The following is a 17,842-nucleotide window of genomic DNA, read 5'->3' as shown; positions in this document are numbered from 1 at the left end:
TTCTCCTTAGAAAATGGGGTTTTCTTTTCTATTCCATTGTCAGAGTGGAAATTTTCCATACTTTAATGCTTTGTTTCCCTTTTGAGACTGACAGTCTTTAACAGCACCCAAGTCACATCTTGAATGCTTTGCTGCTTAGAAATTTCTTCTTCCCAATACACTAAATCATCTCTCTCAAGTTCAAAGTTCCACAAATCTCTAGGGCAGTGGCAACATGCCACCAGTATCTTTGCTAAAACATAACAAAAGTCACCTTTGCTCCACTTCCTAACAAATTTTTCATCTCCATCTGAGACCAGCTCAGCCTGGATTTCATTGTCCATATCATTATCAGTATTTTGGACAAATCCATTTAATAAGTCTCTAGGGAGTTCCAAATTTTCCCACATTTTCCTGTCTAAACTGAGCCCTCTAAACTGTTCCAACATGTGCCTGTTAACCTAGTTCCAAAATCCCTTCCACATTTTCGGCATCTTTTCAGCGGTGCCACACTCTACTGATACCAATTTACTGTGTTAGTTCATTTTCACGCTGCTAATGAAGACATACCCAAGACTGGACAATTTACAAAAGAAAGAGGTTTAATGAACTTACAGTCAGTCCACATGGCTGGCAAGGCCTCACAGCTATAGTGGAAGGCAAAGAAGAGCAAATCACATCTTACATGGATGGCAGCAGGCAAATAGAGAGCTTGTGCAGGGAAACTTCCCCTTATAGAACAATCAGATCTCATGAGACTTATTTGCTACTGTGAAAACAGAACCAGAAAGAACTGCCATCATGATTCAATTATGATTGAATATTGAATCATAATTCAAATTCAAAAAAATCATATTCAAATCCACTGGGTCCCTCCCACAACACTTGGGAATTCTAGATGAGATTGGATGGGGACATAGCCAAACCACATCAATATGTATATATTATGCGTATACTCATACTCAATAACCAATTTTTTTTTTTTTAATGAGACAGGATCTCTCTTGCCACCCAGGCTGGAGCACAGTGGTACAAATACAGCACACTGAAGCCTGGAACTCCTGGGCTCAAGCTATCTCTCATCTCATCTTCCAAGTAGCTGGAACTACAGGTTCATGCCCCCAGGCCTGTTTAATTTTTGTGTTTTTTGGTAGAGACAGGGTTTCACCATGTTTCCCTGGCTGTTCTAAACTCCAAAGGTCAACAAGCAATCTGCTCAGCTTGGCCTCCCAATGTTCTGGGTTTACAGTTGCTAGTCATCGTGCCTGGCCAAGGTTAAGCTGGCTAGGACACGCGTCAACTGCCTTTCTTTTCCATGAAAAGAAATTTAAAAACACCATAGAGAAACAAGTCGTACTATGGGTTTGAAGTGTTTTGATTAAAGACAACTTCGGCCCTCATGGATAGCAGCACTTCAGGTTTAGGCTTTTCATTTTTGCTTTTGTTTTTCTCATCAGAGTGACTGGCATGGTGAGATGTAACTGGAGTTGAGAAAGTCCTTGCTTTTAAAGAGTGAGAGAAAAGTGGTTGTGAGAATATTAGGTACAAAAGGAGACCCAGATAGCCTCTTCCAATTCAGAGAATTCACAGATCAATTTTGGAAAGCACATATATATTGTAACTCATTACATCCATGGAATGATTGAAATGTTTGGATTCTCTAGCAGCACACAGACTGCAATTTGAACACTGTTTGATCAGGTTGACATTGCTGTATTAGTCAAGAAGGAAGCAGAGCTTGGGGAGATCCTTGAGATATTCCCATTTAATGACCACCAGCATTGAATAGGGAGTCTCCCACACTAGTACCATCCTGGAGCTCTGCGCTTCCTTACAAATGCACAGACGGCACAACCAAAAAGTTACATTTGGCCTGTCTCTCTCTCCCAGGGATTCTGTATGTGAGTGTGGGCAAGTTATACCTGCTCTACCTCCATAACCTTATTTTTTTAGTGGGAAATTACAACAGTACTGATGTTAACCATTTTTCTGAGAAAACATGTGTTCACAGTTGTATTTAGAATAATACCTGGCACAGGGGAAGTACTCAGTAAATGTAACCCATTATTATTCTTAGTAAAAGAGATTCATTATTCCCACCCCTTTCTGGTATTTGGAGAATCTCTGGTGGGGTTTCAGACTCATACCCTGTAGGAAGGAGTTTTTGAGTATAATAAGACAAAGTTTATAAGACCTATTCATGTATTTCATAATGGCAATGTGACTACTGGCTCACAGAGACAATGCCTGGATGTGGTGTTCAATGTTCTGCAATTCATCATGAACTCTGAATGTAATTGTGTTATATTACAATAATATGTACCAAATTGGATTTTTTCTCACCCCATTTATATGCCATAGTGCTCATTAATTGTTGGAGTCCCAAGATACCGTGGTTTCCTTGATATCTTGTTTATATCCTACAGAGATCATTGATTGTTTTGGGAAGGTTATGAAACATGGGCCCCAGGGAGACACACACACACACACACACACACACACACACACACACACACAATATAAAACACAGCATTTTACATCATAACGTCTTCAGAAATAGGAGAAGCAATGTTTGTCCAATAGGTTAGCTGGTTGAACTACATTTTGTATTTTTGAGAATGAACATAGTGATATTTTCCGGGAGGTAGAAGCCTGACTTTTGTTCCTCATGGAGGTAATTTATTATAATCATACATTGCCAAAGGAGGAATTCTAAAGAAAGAAAATAGTATTAGATAATTTTTAAAATCTGCGCTTTATTTTTTTTTAATCAGAGAATATTTTTTAAAATGCTATGCTTGAAAAACTCCTTAATGAAAATATTTTTCTCAGTGTGTTAAAAGGAACAATTTGGTGGGAAGTGAAACCTGTTTAATATCTTAAGTACCAAATATCTTAAAACAACTATTAGTGTGAGATGGAAAGCAGTGTGAACAAATTGGGATGAACGCTTGTTTTCTCTAGCCATTTCTCTTTCCCCTCTATCACGCTAACTCTGTCCGTGGAACCTAATGAAGACAGCATGGAGATTATCTCCAAAGTCACCTTTGTGCTGAGGGTGACAGCAAGAGGTAACAGGAATAGGACTGTTCATAGAGGGACATGGACATGAGAACCACCTCTGAAACAGAAAGAAGAGGAATTACTTTGTCTTACTGAAAAGCATGTTGAAATGCCTCTCTATGACAGGTTTCTCATTGAAGGCACCACTGAAATCTTGGTCCAGACAGCGTTTTGTTGTGTGTGCTGCAGGCAGGGACCCTCATCTTTGTAGAGGGCATCGTAGAGTGTTCAACAGCATCCCCACTATATGTCAATAGCACTGCCTTTCTCCCCTAACAACCAAAAATGTCTGCAGACATCGACAAATATGTCATTGGAATCAAAGTCACTCTTGACAAACAATCACTGCCCTATGTACAATTAACAGCTTGATTATTTTCTTTAGATTTTAAAATAGGAAAGAGCTTTCAAAGTATGTACTAGTTTGAATTCAGGGAAAGATATGTAACTCACTTCTCCTGGTCATTTTAAGAGAGAAAATATCATCAGAACAGTTTTTTAAAGTTTTCAGTCTGTCATTTAATAATATGCATGCTGTCTATCTTTGAAATCACTTGAAGAATGGGAAAAAAAGCTGGTTGGGCTGGTCTCTAGCCCAGAATTTTTTCTTTCTTGAGTGCTTGATTGGTGCCTCTACAATGATGTATGAATCTATCAAGGGTAAGGAAATGAAAGAATGAGAGGATTCTCACTCTCACTTTACATTTGCTGTGTGTCAAAGGTCTGAAAAGTGTGTCCCTAATTTTAAAAATTTCACCCTCTTTCTCCATTTCACTCCATAATAATGATGTTTTGGGAGAAGTCAGACAAGTTAATGAATTTTCTTAAAAAATATTTATGTTATTGGATGTTGTAAGGATTAAATATATGATTCAACTTGTTTGTGTATATGGAACAAATGTATATATTTAATTTATGCATTATCGTAATATATACAATATTTTTTCTCTACACTCTGGCTGTTTTTTAAACTATTTTATCCCTTTTCAGAGTCATGTACTGACATCATTGAAATGATTTAAAATTATCCTTTATATAACTGCATGCTTTTTTATTATATATACTACAATTGTGATAATCTTTCTCTTATTTGATATTTTATTTCTAAGTTTTAGTATTGCAAATGATACCTCAGTGTGGTAGTGGAAATTTTTCTTAATAATTTTCTGTACACATCTTTGATCAGGTCTTCAAACAGATTGAAAGAAGTAAATTTATTTAACACATAATTTTTTTAAGACTGAAGAGTCATAGTTACAGTAAGTTGTCCTCAAGAGTATCAATTCCCCGAACCATGGTTGACATTGAAGAGTGTAATTAACCAAATCACGATGCTAATTTTATAGAGAAAATACTAATACAGATTATATAATGAGTTTCTTCAACTGAAATATATTAATAAAGTATGAACACTTGACTGTAAATATCTTAAATAAATGTATTTCTCCCCATTGTAGTGAAAAATTCAGAGAGGTAGTATATATTCTAAACGTTATTTTCTAGGATCCCAATATCTGGAGTTAGCTAAGAAAATAGGATTTGAATTTGAAAGAGTAAGGACACTAATTAAATAATAACTTCACCTCATTCCCAGTTATTCAGTGCAAAGCTCTCGATTGTGAAAGACTAATTAAAAGAACTATACAAATTAATATAAATGCTAATATTTTTGTTTGATCTTTGAAATAAACTGTACATTTTATGCACTTGTATTATACAATGACAGAAATTTATAAAATTTCACAAAAGTTTTTCTGATAAAAAAGTTCTTTGTTGATAAAATTAACTACTCTACTTTTTCTGATAACTTTTTACAGGATAGAGCCAAAACTAAATTTTAGACTATATAATAGAGAATAATTTTTAAGTTTGTTTTTTCCTCCTCTCTCATATAAATTGGAGACATGGGCAAGGAAAACTGCACCACCGTAGCTGAGTTCATTCTCCTTGGACTATCAGACGCCCTGGAGTTGAGAGTCTGTCTCTTCCTGCTGTTCCTTCTCATCTATGGAGTCACGGTGTTAGCAAACCTGGGCATGATTGCACTGATTCAGGTCAGCTCTCGGCTCCACACCCCCATGTACTTTTTCCTCAGCCACTTGTCCTTTGTGGATTTCTGCTACTCCTCAATAATTGTGCCGAAGATGTTGGCTAATATCTTTAACAAGGACAAAGCCATCTCCTTCCTGGGGTGCATGGTACAATTCTACTTGTTTTGCACTTGTGTGGTCACTGAAGTCTTCATGCTGGCTGTGATGGCCTATGACCGCTTTGTGGCCATCTGTAATCCCCTGCTGTACATGATCACCATGTCTCAGAAGCTGTGTGTAGAGCTGGTATCTTTCTGCTACTTCTGCGGGATGGTGTGTTCTCTGATTCACTTGTGCTTAGCTCTTAGGATCCCCTTCTATAGATCCAATGTCATTAACCACTTCTTCTGTGACCTACCTCCTCTCTTAAGTCTTGTTTGCTCTGATATTGGTATACATGAGGCCCTGCTGTTCCTGGTGGCCACTTTAAATGAGAGTGTTACCATCATGATCGTCCTCACCTCCTACCTACTAATTCTCACCACCATCCTGAAGATGCGCTCTGCAGAGGGCAGGCGCAAAGCCTTCTCCACCTGTGCCTCCCACCTCACAGCCATCACTGTCTTCCATGGAACACTCCTTTCTGTTTATTGCAGGCCCAGCTCAGGCAACCATGGAGATGCTGACAAAGTGGCCACCGTGTTCTACACGGTTGTGATACCCATGCTGAACCCCCTGATCTACAGCCTGAGGAATAATGATGTGAAAGAAGCTCTCAGAAAAGTGATTGGCTTCAAAATTCACTCCTAGGGAAGACTTTACTAGCAGATTCAAGATTCCCAATTAGTGGCAGGTGGGGGGTTCACAGGAGGGATGCAGTGTTGGAGTGAAGGGAAGAAGGAACTCTTCTCTTCACTAGTTATGAGTAAGTTATGAGTAAGCCTTTTTTGATTCACTTTGTGCTTCTTAAACTTTAAGGAGTAGGATCGAACATATTTCAAAATTTGCCACCAACTTTTTAAAAATAAATATGGAATGTTTTAAATGAATGTGAGGAACAGTATTGTTAAGATAGAAATGTTTAGTTTTCTCTAAAATCATTACAAGTCTTCTAATGAAGAACTTATTATTACATTTATTTCAATATACATTATGAAACTATGATTCTTTTCAAAACGAAATTTTCATTATTCTATATTGATGATTATACCATCATTGAAGTTTGTAGAATTACATATATATATGGAATATGTAGATAATATATATGTATTCCACATATATATTCCATACATATACATAAAATGTGTGTATATTTATCATTTTTAACTTTTTGGTTTATTTTGTTTTATTCTTTATTATTTTGTTGCTGTTGTTTTAGTTTCCAGTATTGTTGGAACTTTGGCTGCTATATTATCTGATAGATGAAGAACATAATAATTTCATAGGACTCTAGGAAAATTTAATTAAAGAAGCTGGAATCACATACAAGAAGCTTAGAATAATCCCTGAAACATAATTAGTAGTTCTCTCTCTTTCTCTCTATCTTTGCTATATACATAAATATATTATATATATAAACATGTGCACGTAATCATTTAGAAGCATTATTATGAATTGCAGCATTTCTGAATTAACTGTCTTCTCTTACTTTATCTTTATGTCTTCACACTAACTCTAAAATGCATTAAGAAAGAGATGCTTACTGACACTTATAAAAGGAATTTTAATCTCTGTTCATGTTCTTTTCATGTGTTTTTGGTTTTGCTGAACTGCCTGTTATTTCACACTTTCCGTATGTACTCAAACCACATTTCTTTTCTGTATTGAATTATATGCACTATGATGCTTTGTTTGTGACTTCATTATGATTTATGTCAATTGCCTTATTGTATTTACTTATTTGACAAGATTCAGAAAAATTTTATAGTATGGTAAGATATGTGAAAGAAGAAAGGCAAAACAAAAAGCAATAGGAAGAGATAGAAGCAAACTTAGTAGATAGTAAAGATAAGTAATTACTTAAATGTTATTAAAACAAAGTTTGCCAGCATATGAGAAAAGAGTTACAGTTCTAAACTTTGAAAAGGTAAATAAAAATCATTTAATCTTGATTTGAATTAGAAATTTGCTTTGAAATAAAATTTTTCTCCTAATTACTACTAAAACCTATAACCTGGTTTCTGTGAACATTCTTATTCCTCAAATTTTCTCTAAAAAGAAACCTTTTCCCCCTAAACAGAACTAGGGTTTCTTAGAGAAATGGCTAATTTGAAGTCTAGGACGGAAAATGCATAAGATGAGCCTTGGGCTGTTCAATGTTCCAGGAAGCTAGAATACCGTGAACAGCTAATCAGATTGTCTGTAAGACACATAGGAAGTGATTTAAAATGGCTTCCACTGGGTTATTGTTAGAACATTTTAACATAAAAATGAATATTGAGGCAATTAATTTAAAAGCCTAATGTATGTTTATATCTAGATACTAAAAAATAAAATATATAAGAAATCAGCAGTTACCATTAATGATTTTTAGGGTATCATTACTCTGAAAACGTATTATTATTAAAAAAAATTCATTCTAATTTTGATTCAAAATAACTGGAAAAATATGTCTTTGAGACAATTGGAATAATTTAAACATGGACTGAGTATTTAATGATATTAAGGATATGATGATGATTTTGTTAGGTGCAGTTTTGGTATGGGTGTTGGTTCAAATATTAAAAACACTCCAGTAGAAAAGTGACAAAGTACTTATCAGATATTATGCCTATTACTTGAGTGATGAAATAATATGTATACCAAATCCCCCTGACACCAATTTACATATATAACAAACTTGCATTTGTACTCCTGAACCTAAAATAAAAGCCATAAAATGAAGATACTCTAATCAGAAGTTGATAGGTTGGCCTCCATCATGCTTCAGCATCACCATGCCCTGGAGGCACTGAAGACTCACCAGAGTATCCTGAAGGATTATTGGAGAAAAATGCTGCTTCTAGGTGTTCAAACCAGAAGCCAAGAGATCCAATCGATTTTCTGGTTGTTCAGGGACACAGCAGGGAATCAAGTGGTATGTAAGTGGTTGGAGCAGGAGGCCTTAGAGTGAGCCTGGATTTCAACTTTTGCTCTACATCTACTTTTAGTTCTTCAATTTTGTTAAGAAAAATCTTACCACTAGCCATAATACTTTCCTGAGTTCTTGATTTTATCTGATCTTCCCATAAATCCCAATAGGCCAATTGTTTAGAATGAGTGTTATCTAATTTTTTTTTTTTTTTTTTTAATATAGAAGTCTTGGGCTGGGCATGGTGGGTCATGCCTGTAATCCTTGCACTGTAGAAGGTGGTGGCAGGCAGAACACTTGTGGTCAAGAGTTTGAGACCAGCCTGGCCAATATGGTGAAACTCTGTCTCTACTAAAAATACAAAAGTTAGATGGGCGTAGTAGTACATCCCTGTGGTCCCAGCTTGTGGGAAGGCTGAGGCAGAAGAATTGCTTGAACCTGGGAGGCAGAGGTTGTAGTGAGCTGAGATTGTGCTACTGTACTCCAGCCTGGGCAAGACACTGTCTCAAATATATATATATATATATATATATATATATATATATAGTCTCTCTAATTCAAAGGATCTGTCTTCTTTCAATTAATAATTAGTATCTTCACTGGTATATAGAGTCAAATAGGACTTAATTCAACAAGGCTTTTGTGGAAAGACCACAGAAGATAACTTTCTAGAATTAAAATAAACCTTTGCTAGGGATACAAGGGGTCTGTCTGGAGTGAGCATAGAAAATGCAGCCTCCATGATCCAAAAATTGACTCAGATTTCTCGTCTCTTACTGAATGCGAGACACCTTCCATCATTGAAATGATACTCTGTGACACTGGGCAGGCAACACTGGGATGGGAATTTCCCAGCACAAATCCAGGGAAGAAGGTTGAGATGGCAAAAACCGTGAGAGGTTGGCATGTTAGGACAAAGAAAGTGCTGCTTAAAATCATGTGCCTCCATTCCTCAGTCTTTTGACACTGACCTGTACTTGTGTGCTGTACCTTATGTCATTTCCTTATGGCAAATGACACAAAAAGACAAAGATGAAGGAAGACAAATTATTTCTGAGATCAAAAGGATCAAATAGAAATGAAGAGTACTCACAAGACACCAAAAGGCATTTTTTTTTTAACCAAAATAACTAGTTTACAAGTATTTTCTTCTGCCAATTCCAATTTAGAGAGGGAAGAAGACTCTGAATCTTACCACTCTTGCCTCAACCTGCTTCCACAGCAGAGCTCCAAGAAGCTGACAGGAAGAAATCTGACCTATGAAGGCCTTTTGTCAGAGGTCCAAGATATGAGATGCAGCAGTTCAGGAGTGAGCAATGTTCCAGCCAGTAAAGGCTGGCCCCACGCTGGGGCCAACTTCCTTATGGGATCCAAAGATCACCCTAAACCCCCTCTAAGCTCTTTGTGAGCTCTTCAGTTAGTAACCAAATTGAAAACAGTCATAATTTTAAAAAGCTCAGGATCACTGGTGAGAAATGCAAATGAAAGCTACAATCAGATACTATCTAACAGCAGTCAGAATAGTTACTATTAAAAAGTCAAACTACCCATCTGACAAAGGGCTAGTATCTAGAATCTACAAAGAACTAAAGCAGAATGTATATTCTGTGGATTTGGGGTGGAGATTTCTGTAAATGCCTATTAGGTTTGCTCGTTCCAGGTCTGAGTTCAAGTCCTGGATATGCTTGTTAATTTTCTGTCTGGTTGATCTGTCTAATATTGACAATGGGGTGTTAAAGTCTCCCACTATTATTGTGTGGGAGTCTAAGCCTCTTTGTAAGTCATTGAGAACTTGCCTTATGTATCTGGGTGCTCCTGTCTTGGGGGCATGTATATTTAGGATTGTTAGCTCTTCTTGTTGTACTGATCCTTTTACCGTTATGTAACGTCCTTCTTTGTCTCTTTTGATCTTTGTTACTTTAAAGTCTATTTTATCAGAGGTGAGAATTGCAACTTCTGCTTTCTTTTGCTCTCATTTGCTTGGTAAATCTTCCTCCATCCCTTTATTTTGAGCCTTTGTGTATCCTTGCATGTGAGATGGGTTACCTGGATACAGCACACCCATGGGTTTTGGCTTTTTATCCAATTTGCCAGTCTGTGTTTTTTGATTGGGGCATTTATTCCATTTACATTTAGGGTTAATATTGTTATGTGTGAATTTGATACTGCCATTTTGATGCTAGCTGGCTGTTTTGCATGTTAGTTGATGCAGATTCTTGTGTTGATGCTGTTTACCATTTGGTATGTTTTTGGAGTGGTTGATATTGGTTGTTCCTTTATATGTGTAGAGCCTATTTCAGGAGCTCTTGTAAAGCAGACCTGGTGGTGATGAAATCTCTGAGTACTTGCTTGTTAGCAAAGAACTCTCCACTCCAAATCCACAGAATATACATTCTTCTCAGCACCACATCACACCCACTCTAAAATTGACCACGTAATTGGAAGCAAATCACTCCTCAGCAAATGCAAAAGAATGGAAATCATAACTAACAGTCTCTCAGACCACAGTGCAATCAAGTTAGAACTCAGAATGCAGAAACTAATGCAGAACCGCACAGCTTCATGGAAACTGAACAGCTGGCTCTTGAATGTTGACTGGATAAACAATGAAATGAAGGCAGAAAAAAAGATGTTCTTCGAAAGCAACAAGAACGAAGACACAACATACCAGAATCTCTGGGACACATTTAAAGCAGTCTCTAGAGGAAAATATATAGCAATAAGCCCACACGAGAAGCAAGAAGAGATCGAAAATTGATACCCTATCGTCAAAATTGAAAGAGCTAGAGGAGCAACATCAAAAAAACTAGAAAACTAACAGAAGACAAGAAATAACTAAGATCAGAACAGAACTGAAGGAGATAGAGACACAAAAAACCCTTCAAAAAATCAATAAATCCAGGAGCGGGTTTTTCGAAAAGATCAACAAAATAGACAGACCACTAGCCAGATTAATAAAAAAGAAAAGAGAGAATAACCAAATTGATGCAATAAAAAACAATAAAGGGGATATCACCACAGATTCCACAGAAATTCAAACCATCATCAGAAATTATTACAAACAACTCTATGCACATAAACTAGTAAACCTGGAAGAAATGGATAAATCCTGGACACTTGCCTCCTCACAAGCCTAAACCAGGAAGAAGTCGAAACCCTGAATAGTCCAATAACAAGGTCTGAAGTTAAGGCAGCAATTAAGAGCCTACCACCCAAAAAAAGCCCATGTCCAGGTGGGTTCATAGCTGGATTCTAGCAGACATAGAAAAAGGGTCTGGTATCATTCCTTCTGAAACTATTCCAAATAACCCAAAAAGAGGGAATCCTTCCCAAATCATTTTATGAGACCAACATCATCCTGATACCAAAACCCGGCAGAGACTCAACAAGAAAAGAAAACTTCAGGCCAATATCCATGATGAAAATAGATGCAAAATATCTTCAATAAAATACTGGCAAGCCGATTGCAACAGCATATCAAAAAGCTTATCCACCATGATCAAATAGGCTTCATCCCAGGGATGCAAGGTTGGTTCAACATAGGCAAATCTGTAAATGTAATTCACCGCATAAACAGAACCAAAGACAAAACCACATGATGATCTCAATTGATGTAGAGAAGGCCTTTGACAATATTCAACAGCCCTTTATGCTAAAAACCCTCAATAAACTAGGTATTGACGGAATGTATCTCAAAATAATAAAAGCTATTTATGATAAACCAACAGCCATTATCATGCTGAATGTGCAAAAACTGGAAGCATTCCCTTTGAACTCTGGCACTAGACAAAGATGTCCTCTTTCACCACTCCTGTTCAATATAGTACTGGAAGTTCTAGCCAGAGCAATCAGGCAAGAAAAAGAAATAAAGGGTATTCAAATAGGAAAAGAGGAAGTCACATTGTCTCTATTTGCAGAAGACATGATTGTATATCTAGAAGACCCCATTGTCTCAGCCCCAAATCTCCTGAAACTGATAAGCAACTTCAGCAGTCTCAGGATACAAAATCAATGTGCAAAAATCACAAGCATTCCTATACACCAGTAACAGACTTAAAGAGAGCCAAATCAAGAACGAACTGCCATTCACAATTGCCACAAAGAGAATAAAATACCTAGGAATACAACTAACAGGGAATGTAAAGGACCTCTTCAAGGACAACTACAAGCCACTGCTCAATGAAATAAGAGAGGATGCAAACAGATGGAGAAACATACCATGTTCATGCTTAGGAAGCATCAATATCATGAAAATGGCCATACTGCCCAAAGTAATTTACAGATTCAATGCTATCCCTATCAAGCTAACAATGACCTTCTTCACAGAACTGGAAAAATACATCTTCAACTTCATATGGAACCAAAAAAGAGCCCACATAGCTAAGTCAATTCTAAGCAAAAAGTACAAAGTGGGACGCAACACGCTACCAGACTTCAAACTATACTACAAGGCTACAACAATCAAAACAGCATGGTACTGGTACCAAAACAGAGATATAGACCAATGAAACAGAACAGAGGCCTCAGAGGCAACACAACATATCTACAGCCAACCAATCTTTGACAAACCTGACAAAAACAAGCAATGGGGAAAGGATTCCCTGATTAATAAATGGTGTTGGGAAAACTGGCTAGCCATGTGCAGAAAACAGAACCTGGATTCCTTCCTGACACTTTACACTTAAATTAACTCCAGATGGATTCAAGACTTAAACATAAGACCTAACACCATAAAAACCCTAGAAGAAAATCTAGGCAAAAGCATCCAGGACGTAGGCATAGGCAAGGACTTCATGACCAAAACACCAAAAGCAATGGCAACAAAAGCCAAAATAGACAAATGGGACCTAATCAAACTCCACTACTTCTGCACGGCAAAAGAAACAGTCATTAGAGTGAACTGGCAACCAACTGAACGGGAAAAAATTTTTGCAGTCTACCCATCTGACAAAGGGCTGATATCTAGAATTTACAAAGAACTAAAACAGATTTACAAGAAAAAAAGAAACAAGCCCATTCAAAAGTGGGCAAAGGATATGAGCAGACACTTTACAAAAGAAGACATACATGAGGCCAACAAATGTATGAAAAAATGCTCATTATCACTGGTCATCAGAGAAATGCAAATCAAAACTACATTGAGATACCATCTCACGTCAGTTCGAATGGTGATCATTAAAATATCTAGAGACAACAGATGCTGGAGAGGATGTGGAGAAATAGGAACAATTTTACACTGTTGGTGGGAGTGTAAATTAGTTCAACCATTGTGGAAGACAGTGTGGCAATTCCTCAAGGATCTAGAAATAGAAATTCCATTTGACCCAGCAATCCATTACTGGGTATATATCCAAAGGATTATATATCATTCTACTATAAGGACACATGCACATGAATGTTCATTGCAGCAGCGTTTATAATAGCAAAGACCTGGAACCAATTCAAATGCCCATTGATGATAGACTGGATAGAGAAAATGTGGCACATATACACCATGGAATATCATGCAGCCATCAAAAACGATGAGTTTGTGTCCTCTGTAGGGACATGGATGAACCTGGAAACCATCATTCTCAGCAAACTGACACAGGAGCAGAAAATCAAACACTGCATGTTCTCACTCATAGGCGGGTATTGAACAATGAGAACACATAGACATAGGGAGGGGAGCACTACACACTGGGGTCTGTTGGGGGAAAATAGGAGAGGGACGGGGGGGTGCGGAGTTGGGGAGAGAATGCATGGGGAAATGCCAGATATAGGTGAAGGGGAGGAAGTCAGCAAATCACACTGCCATGTGTGTACCTATGCAATGACCTTGCATGTTCTTCAAATGTACCCCAAAACCTTAAATGCAATAAAATAAGAAAGGAAAAAAAAATCTGCCAAACCAGAAAAACAAAAAAAGAACTAAAGCAGATTTACAAGAAAAAGAAACAGCCTCATCCAAAAGTGGGCAAAGGATATGAACAGGCACTTTTCAAAAGACAACATTTATGCGGCCAACAAACATATGAAGAAAATGCTCATCATCACTGGACAACAAAAAAATGAAAAAATGCTCATCATCACTGGTCATTAGAGAAAAGCAAATCAAGACCACAGTGAGATATCAACTCACGCTAGTTAGAATGGCGATCATTAAAAAATCTGGAAACAACAGATGTTAGAGAAGATGTGGAGAAATAGGAGCACTTCTACACTGTTGGTGGAAGTGTAAATTAGTTCAACCATTGTGGAAGACAGTGTGGTGATTCCTCAAGGATCCCGAAATAGAAATACCATTTGACCCAGCAATCCCATTACTGGGCATATACCCAAAGGATTATAAATCATTCTATTATAAAGACACATGCACACATATGTTCATTGCGGCACTTGTAAGTGAGAGCTAAGTAATGAGAACACACGAACACATAGAGGGGAACAACACACACTGTGACCCTTCAGAGGGTGCAGGGTGAGAAGAGATAGATGATCAGGAAAAACAAGTAATGGTTACTAGGCTTAATGCCTGGGTGATGAAATAATCTGTACAACAACCCACCATGAAGCAAGTTTACCTTTCTTTGTAACAAACCTGCACGTGTACCCTTGAACTTAAAATAAAATTTTTAAGGTACACTAATTTGATTATTCGACTAGTTTCACATATACATGGGTATCGATCTTCACAAGACAGTGATTGGTGTGTGTGTATACAATGTCTCTGTTTTCTAATTTCCTATAGTTCTTGTAGGATTGACTCTATTTCCAGTTATATAAAAGGTTATATTAATCATTCAAGAAATATTTCTGGTACATATACTTTGTATTAGATCAGTTAGTGATCTAAGAGCATGGAACATGTCAGTAAAAAAAATGTAAAAATGAAAAATCCCTGCTTTCCTGGAACATTTTTCTAGGAGGAACAAACAAGAATATATAGTCATGTTTCACTTAACATCATCAGTAAGTTCTGGGAAAGTATGGCTTTAAACAAAACAACCTACAGTTGATTCTCAAATAATGTCATTTCATTCCACCTTATTTTGTTATAACATTGTTGAGAAAAATAGTTTTATTATATATTATTTTACTTAAAGTCACAATTTCCAAAATCCCACTGATGATGTTAAGTGAGGATGTACCATAATATAAAAAATACATAATGATTAAAAATATGTTTTAACCATGTTAAGTATTTTAAACAATAAATTTGGGTAGTGAGGGGACTCTTAAATTATAATAGTGTATTCACAGAAGGTTTAACCAAAAATTTTACATTTGAGCCAAAAAGTAAGGGAATTCCAGGCAGAGAAAACTCCAGTAGAATAATCTAAAGGAAGGAGTGTGCTATTTTTTGAACAAATTACAGAAGGTCAGAATAGCTGGAGAAGACAGCAGGGAAAAGGAGTAATGACTAGGACAGAGATTCAACAGGGATGATAATATTCATCCAATTGAATATTCATCCAATTGAATATTTACTTTGTAATATTTCTAAATAAGTCAGGATGACCTGAAATCTAGATCTTCATATTTTTCAATATGGTCTCCGTGTGTGATGTGGAGGAAGAGGATTATGCCTGGCAAATAGTAGTCAGTGAATCAGTATCAGATACCAATGATCTTAAAATTACACATGTTCTTATAATTGCAGACATATCTGGAAGTGATCAGAGGGCTGAAGAAGATGACTTTCAAACATAAATTGTTTTATATGAAGTGTTCCTAATGCTATTATAGTTGGCTGCAGGTTTTCTAATATATTAGAATTACATCAGAAGATGATTAATTTTAATTGTCTTTTTTGTGGCCTCAGGGGACTGAGGCAATAGATAGTCCCTAGGGTTCATGTCTCCTATGTTGTAACTGTAGATATAAGATATCTTGTATCTTAGATATAAGAATGCCTGTGTCATTCTCAGCCTGGAAACATCCTACCTTTGTCATCAGCAGGTTTGCATTAAGATTCTAAAGACAGATTTATATTAATTTCAATCTATATAGCAACTTAGGAGGAGGAGAATGCACCCTTAGGACTCAAGAGGTCTTGAAAAATATATGTGAATGTGAGAAGAACAGAAAATGCTCTCTTTCTGCAAAGGTTTTTTCAGAAGGTCTGACTCCTGAACCACAGCCCCATGAAAAACTTGTACCTGGGATGGGGAAATAGAAGAGCCTTGAGAATATTGGGAATGCCCATTGCCTTGCTTCTGTTAAGTTTTGGAGGAAAAGTCAAGGTAGAAGAGAAAATATTTAAGTAAATTGAAATGAACATAGACTCTCTAGTGAAAAAAAAATAGAAGTCACCGGTGTAATTAAGATTATATAACAGGAAACACATGTCAGTCCTAAAAGCAAAAATAATAGTTAAATTTGAATGGAAAGTAGTTACAGGTAAGAAGATTTCATCTGTCCTATTTCCTGGATTCAAATATGGAAACTTTTATTAGCTACTTAATAGTTTCATTTGGAACACAAAGGCCATTATATAAAGTGTAACATTAATTTAAAATAAATATTTAAATGTCTTAGATAAATAAAACGCAGTATTAAGAAAAAATGTTCTGGTCAGAAGTGGTGGCTCACACATGTAATCTCAGCTACTCAGGAGGCTGAGGCAGGAGAATCACTTGAACCCCGGAGGCAGAGGTTATAGTGAGCCAAGATCATGCCACTGTACTTCAGCATGGGCAACAGAGCAAGACTCTGTCTCAATAAACAAAACAAAACAAAACAAAAATGAAAGAAAACAGAAAAAAAAAATCCTAATTAGAGTATCTTGGTTTGCGATGAGTTGTCTTTTGAGGTGTCATTAATGTACAAACTCATGAGTATAAGAAGAGAGGGCCCTTGAATATCTTGGTCTTGCATGTAACCTAACATCTTTTTTGATGAGCTGTCTAAAAGCTTTCTTGGATTATGTGAATAGTGATAATGTCTATTATAATAGAGAAAGACATTATAGATATAATGGGATCTCAGAGGTGTTGGACAGTAATTAGAGCAATATAATGATTCCTTCCTACTATTGTTTTCTGTTTTCTCATGAACTGTCTTCATGTTGCAGTACTTCCTCAAGATTTTAGTCCTCCTTCATAGGTAATAGTTGGACACAATGAATATACATGCGTCCTGAAGGGAGAGAAGAGAAGTAGAGATGGAGACAGGGAGGACCTGGAAGAAATTGGAGAAAAAGGAAGTTTGCAAGTCAGACTCTTACAATAGTTAGTTCTGGGTGAAAAGATTTTCCTAAATCCCTTTCTCATGTGTTTTATCTTGATGCTACTTTCTAATATATCTTTGTGGCAGTAACTGTCATTGGACTATGAGTCTGTAGTTTGCTTACTAATTGAAAGTACACTTATTAATGAAGGGAATATGTTAGGATCTAGACCTAGATAATGGAGTAGTTTGGTGCGGGTAAAGTATACATGGCTAGGAGTCTGAGGATTGGAACTCTAGTCATCAATGGGTAGATTGGTCTTCATACGCACATCTATAGGAAATTCAAAGTTTCTCTGGCTTCTACTTTGTCACCGCTAGAATAAAGAATGAACTAGGTTATCTGTGTTGCCTATTCAAATTTTATTATTTCTCAAACAATGAGGAAAGACTGATAATTAGCACAGCCTGAGTTGAGGAGCATATTCTCTGAAACAATTAGTTAAGTTGTATTTTGAAGTCAGGTTTTCTGGGTCAGACAAAGATTAAA

At 36.6% G+C, this 17,842-nt stretch overlaps 1 protein-coding gene across 1 annotated transcript; it reads left to right on the top strand.

Annotated features, from left to right (window-relative positions):
- The first annotated feature begins 4,855 nt into the window (after positions 1-4,855).
- Positions 4,856-5,966, top strand: LOC108295164 (olfactory receptor 5L1). Its single transcript, XM_017517205.1, has one exon. The coding sequence runs from the start codon at positions 4,947-4,949 to the stop codon at positions 5,880-5,882; it is 936 nt and encodes a 311-aa protein (XP_017372694.1). The 5' UTR covers positions 4,856-4,946; the 3' UTR covers positions 5,883-5,966.
- The last annotated feature ends 11,876 nt before the right edge of the window (positions 5,967-17,842 follow it).

Source organism: Cebus imitator, unplaced genomic scaffold, assembly GCF_001604975.1.
Source record: "Cebus imitator isolate Cc_AM_T3 unplaced genomic scaffold, Cebus_imitator-1.0 Scaffold622, whole genome shotgun sequence".
Lineage (NCBI taxonomy): Eukaryota > Metazoa > Chordata > Mammalia > Primates > Cebidae > Cebus > Cebus imitator.
Note: the sequence above shows the minus strand (reverse complement) of the source record. Positions and strands in the feature narration are given on the sequence as shown.

Excerpts from the sequence above, each read along its gene's own strand:
- LOC108295164 (XM_017517205.1), top strand. The coding sequence starts at position 4,947 with ATGGGCAAGGAAAACTGCACCACCGTAGCTGAGTTCATTCTCCTTGGA.